General features: G+C 42.1%; 1 protein-coding gene across 1 annotated transcript in view; it reads left to right on the plus strand.

The window, feature by feature from the left end:
• The window catches only part of LOC107282450 (immunoglobulin superfamily member 1), a 15,488-nt gene extending 8,734 nt beyond the window's left edge, over positions 1–6,754 (plus strand). The window contains exons 6-8 of the mRNA XM_015810227.1: positions 3,202–3,492; positions 5,645–5,749; positions 6,729–6,754. Of these exons, the coding sequence (XP_015665713.1) occupies positions 3,202–3,492; positions 5,645–5,749; positions 6,729–6,754 (422 nt within the window). The remainder of the gene's footprint in view (positions 1–3,201; positions 3,493–5,644; positions 5,750–6,728) is intronic.
• The last annotated feature ends 256 nt before the right edge of the window (positions 6,755–7,010 follow it).

Genomic DNA, 7,010 nt, shown 5'->3' on the forward strand with positions numbered 1-7,010 from the left:
AACCACAGCCACTCGGTCTTGGACGGGTTGAGCCTGAGTCTGTTCCTCCCCATCCAGACCCTCACGGCCTCCAGACACCGGGTCATCACGTCAAGGGCATCGTTGGGGTGGCCCGGGGTGGATATGTACAACTGAGTGTCATCAGCGTACTGATGGAAATCCACCCCAAAGCCACGAATGATCTCCCCCAGCGGCTTCAGCTCTTCAGCTTCTTCAGCTCTGACTGGATGGTAGTAAATGGAAGGATTTATATTCCTGCAGCCAGCTGTTCATTTGCATTCTTTTATGAGTCGTTAAAGCTACCTGGAGGCTTATCTGGACAGACTTGAACACTGGGCGCTATCTAACAAAATGAAATTCAATGGTGAAAAAAGTAAGGTTCTACATTTATGCAAGAAAAACCAAATGTACAGGTATAGTATAGGGGTGCCTTGCTCAATAGTAGTAACTGTGAGAGGGACCTCGGAGTCCTAGTGGACAATCACTTAGATATGAGCCAGCAGTGTGCTGCAGCTGCCAAAAAAGCCAACACAGTGCTAGGCTGCATTAACAGAGGGATAAAAATCAAGATCATGTGAAGTGTTAGCACCACTTTATAATGCCTTGGTAAGGCCACACTTGGAATACTGCATCCAGTTTTAGTCACCACGATGTAAAAAAGATGTTGAGACTCTGGAAAGAGTGCAGAGAAGAGCAACAAAGATGATCAGGGGACTGGAGGCTAAAACATATAAGAAAAGGCTGTTGGAATTGGGTATGTCTAGTTTAACGAAGAGAAGGACGATGGGGGACATGATAGCAGTCTTCCAATATCTCAGGGGCTGCCACAAAGAAGAGGGAGTCAAGCTATTCTCCAAAGCGCCTGAAGGCAGGACAAGAAGCAACGGATGGAAACTAATCAAGGAGAGAAGCAACCTAGAACTAAGGAGAATCTTCTTGACAGTTAGAACAATTAACCAGTGGAACAACCTGCCTCCATAAGTAGTGAATACTCCAACACTGGAAATTTTTAAGAAGAAAGAAGAAACTGGACAGTCATTTGTCCAAAATGGTATAGGGCTACCTGCCTGAGCAGGGGTTTGGACTTGATGACCTCCAAGGTCCCTTCCAACTTTATTATTATTGTTGTTGTTGTTGTTGTTGTTGTTGTCTTCACCTGAGTGGTGCAAATGGGTGCAAAGCCTTCTTGGAACTGCTGAAAAGACTGTGTTGTAGACTGGAGGTAGATGATGTCGGATCCCTCCCCCTCTGTGGAGAGAGGGCTGTTCAATTTTGACATAGATGGCCTCTTTGACCGCTCTTTCAAACCAGCGGTCCTCTCTGTCCAAAATGTGGACTTTTCTGTCTTCGAAAGAATGGTCCTTGTCTTTTAGATGCAGATGGGCAGCTGAATCTTGTCCTGATGTGTTTGTTCTCCCATGTTGTGCCATGCAACACAGATAAATCTCCAGGTGGCCTCAACGTCTCTCTAAAAGAATGCAAATGACCAGCTGTCTCCAAGGAATATAAATCCTTCCATTCCCCACCATCCAATCAGAACTGAAGATGGATGATAAGCGAAATGTCTTCAAAGAAAAACAAGAAAGTCCAGTTGCCTCGTCAAAAAGCATCTTTGGGACATTTGTCTGCTAAGCCACACATGTGGAGAAAGAGACATAAATAGAGTCCTTGGTGCTTCCCTGAGCTTGGATTCTTTGCAAATTTATTTCTTTTTTTAAATATATTTTATTATTTTTAACATAGTCACCTTAATATTTGGTAAACAGTGTATTGTCTGGGTTTATATTTAAAAACAATAACAATTAATTTCTATAATTGCATAATCTATTTTACATAGTAGCTTTCCTTGGTTTTTTCTTCTTCCAATGATGTTCTCTTTTGCCAATCTTAAATTAATACATTTCTTGGTATTTTGATAGATATTAAATATAAACATTTTTCTAGTATTTCTACAAGTAACCACAACATCAATATAAAGCTTCTTTTTCTAGTTAATCATCTTAATTACCTCCCAGTCCTTCTTGGAAATGCTGTGATTGGATGGTTGAGTTTATGCAAAAAGTTTTAACTCAATCAATGAAGCTGGATTACTTTTAATATTTGTATTCTTAGCATGTAGTGTCAGCTCAAGCCACCTTAATTGGGTCAAACATGCATTCATGGATCATGGTCGTAATTAGGTTATTAGATGCACAAAAATTCAGTTGGAGTGACAGGGATATGTACAGTATGTGTCATCCTAAGCCACATCCGGCCCTTTAGCTGTCTCTGTCCGGCCTGCATGAGGCCAACTGGAAATTAGAAATTAAATGTAAATAAGCATATGCCCCGCACACAATACAACTGCATGGCTTTTATTGTGAAGGCCACTCTAGTTGGTCAGGTAGATGTGACTGGCAAGAGACAGTCCCTCAGATAACTTGATCCCAAGCCATGAAGGCTTTAAGGGTGACAACCATCACCTTGAATTGCACCCGGAAGCAAATCGGCAATCAATGCAGCTCCCACAGGAGAGGTAATACAGGTGCACACTGAAGTCTGCACAAAACCATGTGGGACGCTGCATTTTGCACCAACTGGAGCTTCCAGATTCTTCCAAGGGCAGCCCCATGTAGAGTGCATTGCAATAGTCAAGACAGGAGGTGATTAGGGCATGAGTGACCATGAATAGGGATTGTTGGTCCAGGGAAGGTTGTAATATTACAGAGTCATAAAAAGTGAGTTTATATGTTCACGCGTGTGTGCCTATACACCTTAACAGCCCTATTGGTTCAGCCCTCCACAACAGTCCCAGTTTCTCACATGGCCCTCCAGGAAAATTAATTGCCCACTCCTGCTCTAACCTTAACCCTACTTTGATTGTCTGATAGAAGAAGGTGGACTGAGCATCTATAGCTTCATTTTAACATCTTCTTGCTTTTACAGATGCCATTCTTCTCTATAAGCTCAATTGTTTACAATATCACTTTGAAGACACAGAATGTAATATAAGGCATATTTGGGCACCTGGCTAGAATAACAGAATGGGGAAGAAATAAATAGGCTTTCTTATAAATATTTGAAAAAAAAATATGTATGTGAGAATGGAGAAGAGGATCCTTTCATTGCCAAAAGACTGAAAAGGGAGAAATGTTATTTGTGGTTGAATGAAACTGGAGATACTGATCTACTAGGGTTCCACTGAATCTTTCCCCCTCCTAGATCCCAGCCTGATCAAGCCTTCCATCCAGATTATAAACGCAGAACAAGATGCTCCAGAAGCAAACATCTCCATACGGTGTGAGGGGACAGAACCAGATCTGATTTTTGCTCTTCTGAAATCAAAGCAGCAGATAGATTACAAGGCTGCAAAGCTGGGGGAAAGGGCAGTGAATTTTTCTCTCCCCTGGGTGAAGTTGGAAGAGGCACAAAATTATACCTGCCAGTACCAGAACAAAAGCAGCCCCTTTGTCTGGTCAGTGCCAAGTGACCCACTGGAGAGGCCTCGGAAAGGTAGGATGTCAACATAGCATATTTCATTTTCCCCATTTGCCCTGTCAGTGAATCAGAGACAGACTGGATTTCTGGATACACTGTCTACACAACACGGAGGTCACACACATCTGAATATGAGCAGGAGTAGGTGGGCCTGTGTCTACCTTGGGACTTTTGAAATGTTTTGTGGGTGCCATCAAGTAAAGGTAGAGAGACAGAAATATTGACATATAGGCTGACAGCTAGACTTTCTACTTTTTTATTAGGCTAATGGAAATTAATTTAATTTAAGAGACTGAAAAAGAGCTAGAAACGCAGAAGAGAAAGTAGACAAAGACCAGAGGTCTATCAGCATTGCTGAGTTATTCCATCACCAGATTATAACAGATCATAAAAACTGTGCATATTATAGGCTATTAATGAAATAGTGCACAGCTTGCAACGATTGCTTGGGTTAACCTAAAATGAGAAGGTTTAGTTAATGATAGTGGTGGTGGTGGTGGTGGTGGTGGTGGGGATGGTAGTGGTGGTGGTGGTGGAGGAGGAGGAGGAGGAGGAGGAGGAGTTATCCCTTGACAGCACATGTTCAAATTATTTTACCAATGACAAGAAAATGCTCTCAAGAAAATGTAGTAGAGATGGAGGTGTGTATTCCCTTTTGCAGGTAGGGTGAAGGAGAAGGGATTTGGTCACAGTAGGACCTGCAGTAGCTTCAGCTACAGGCTCTACCTGACCCCTGAAGTTAATCACATGACCAGCTTCAGATGGACCTCCAGGCATGAAAGAGTGCCAAGAGCAGAAAAAAGTATTTCTAGTTGAAAAATAATGCAGAAAGAAACATAAATGGAGTCCTCGGAGTCCTTCTCTGAGGCTGGTTGTTTGGATATCACATTACCCAACTTCTATAGGTAACATCATCAGCGTGAGTGAGTGTAAGAATTGCTTCAGTAGCTTGCCCTGCCTATTTTGGTGGGTGTGTAGTTTTCTTTTTTCTTTTTTTATTAGGGTATTGTTTTCTGCTTTGCTTGATTGTTTGTCCGGGGTTAATCCCTGCTTATCTCAGTGTTGGCTGCTGGAGAGGATGTGTTCTGGAATAGAATAGAATAGAATAGAATAGAATAGAATAGAATAGAATAGATAATCCTTATCTTGAATCAAACAACCAAGCTCAGAGAGTACCTAGGATTCCACAATTCAGCCCCACATCAAGAAAAACACAGCTGTGCAACTTGCATAAATTGTTAAAAGTTGCATTGTCTGTAAAGTAGAATAAAATGGATTTCAAAACCAACAGGCAGTTCTAGTATTCTTCCCAGTAGATGATTGATGGTAATGAGCTGATGAGTGGAGGAGAAGTTCAAATGCTATTTTGTTGTAGTGGTTAAGATGGTGGATTAGAAACTAAACTAGTTATGGGTTCTAGTTCTTTAGATACAGAAGCCAACTAGGTAACTTTGGGCCAGTCCATCTGTCTTAACCCAACCCACTTCTTAGGATTGTTCTTATGGGAAAATGGAAAGAGGGAGCAATGTGTACTCTGCCTTGAATTGTACAAAATAAAGGCAGGATGTAAATAAAATGAATAAACTGGAAAAGGCCACCATTGTTTTCCTTGCTATTTGCCTGGAATCTTTAAGGGGCTGTTAAGAAGTTGAGAAGATGAACCAATGGGTGGACTGGACTGGTAAAAAGATCACAATAGGTCAGTGATGGCGAACCTTTTAGAGACCGAGTGCCCAAAAACTGGCCTCATCCCGTCTGTAGGGCCACCCACCGCCTCCACAGCCCATTGCAGCAGATTGCCCCAGTGGCCCAGCAGAGCCATGGTGGCCACGCCCTCCGCCCATGCCCCACATCATCTGCACATGATGGGGTGCAAGGGTCGAGTCTTGTCCCTGCTGCCTGGCTGCCATGTCCTTGGCTGCACTGCTCTGTGTGGGCCACACCCGGGGGCGACTCTCCTCCGAGGGGCTGTTGGTGAGGAGTGGGCCGCAGGGGGAGGCGGGGCTGGGGTGACGGCGCATGTGCCCACGGAGAGGGCTCTGAGTGCTACCTCTGGCACGCGTGCCATAGGTTCGCCACCACTGCAATAGGTAGTCATTCATTGACAACTATGCATTTCTTAGATAGCATTATTAGTCTTCTAATCAAGATGTCTATGGCTTTACAGCTGCATCCTTAATAACTCTATGGACAAGCATTGCTGCATTCCTTTTCCTTCTGGCTGTCCTCCTACTGGTACTTATCCTCATTTTATACAGAAAAAGAAGAAAAGGTAAGCAATGTGGGTTGGTAGAGGAGAATATTTGTAGCTCAGGTTTGAAATGAGCTTGGTTGTTTTCTGGCAGACGTTTCATTATCCAGACTAGGTATCATCATCAGTGCCAGCAAAAGGAGCACCAAGGACTCCCTTGGATATGGACTGCTTTACATCAGCTGAGATTAAGGCTATACCTCTCTGGTTGCTTAAGAGTCTCATTTGATTAAAAACCTATTCATAGTACAGACAGTCCTCAATTTATGACCACAGCTGAGCCCCAAATTTCTATTGTTAAATGAAATATTTGTTAAGTGAATTTTGCCCCATTTTATGACCTTTCTTGACACTGTTGTTAAGTGAATCGCTGCAGCTGTTAAGTTAGTATCATGGTTGTTAAGTGAATCTGGCTTCCCCATTGACTTTGCTTGTCTTAAGGTTGCAAAAGCTGTTCACATGACCCCAGGACAGTGCAACTGTCGTAAGTATGAACCAGTTGCCAAGCATCCGAATTTTGATCACATGACCCTGGGGATGCTGCAATGATCCTAAGTGTGAAAAAGGGTCATGTCACTTTTTTCGGTGCCATTATACCTTTGAACAGTCACTAAATGAACTGTTGTAAGTCGAGGACTACCTGTACAAAGGTGCAGTTTGTGTGAGAAAGACGAATTTAAAAATGAAATAAGATTCTAGTCCTTATAACAGCAAGGAAATAGGTTGCAGAACGCATATGGACAATTCCATTTGGCCTCTTTGGAAAAGCTCGCGACCAGAAGTAGAAATGGCTCCAAACTGACTTGATTTGGGAAGGAGGTTTGTGCAGGTAACCATCCCAGGTAGTTTAACATGATTGCTATTATCATTTAATTGTTTTATTTTGCAACTATTGTTTGCTGTTATAGCTTGGATTAGTCTATAAATATTACAAATACTTTAAATCACTGTAAAAGAAAATCTAAGGAGTCCCCTTACCAAACATTTTTTGGTGAATCAGTACAGGTGTTCCTGAACTTACAGTAGTGGCCAAAATTGTGGAAACCTTTTGGGAAAAGTGTACAGTAGAAATGCCACCTTTGGTTAAGTTTCCACCAATTTTTCTTCTAATTTCTTTATAACTGTAGCCTTGTTCACTTAATAATACTATTTTACTTCGCTTTCTGGGCAACCAGTCAACTCTTTGCACTATTATTACTTTAATTTTATTACGTTTTACAAGATCATTAAGTGAAAGAACACAAAAAAAACCCCAACCAACTTGATAGCGATCACATAACAC

The sequence above is a fragment of the Protobothrops mucrosquamatus genome, unplaced genomic scaffold (assembly GCF_001527695.2).
Source record: "Protobothrops mucrosquamatus isolate PMUCROS unplaced genomic scaffold, P.Mucros_1.0 scaffold8, whole genome shotgun sequence".
NCBI lineage: Eukaryota > Metazoa > Chordata > Lepidosauria > Squamata > Viperidae > Protobothrops > Protobothrops mucrosquamatus.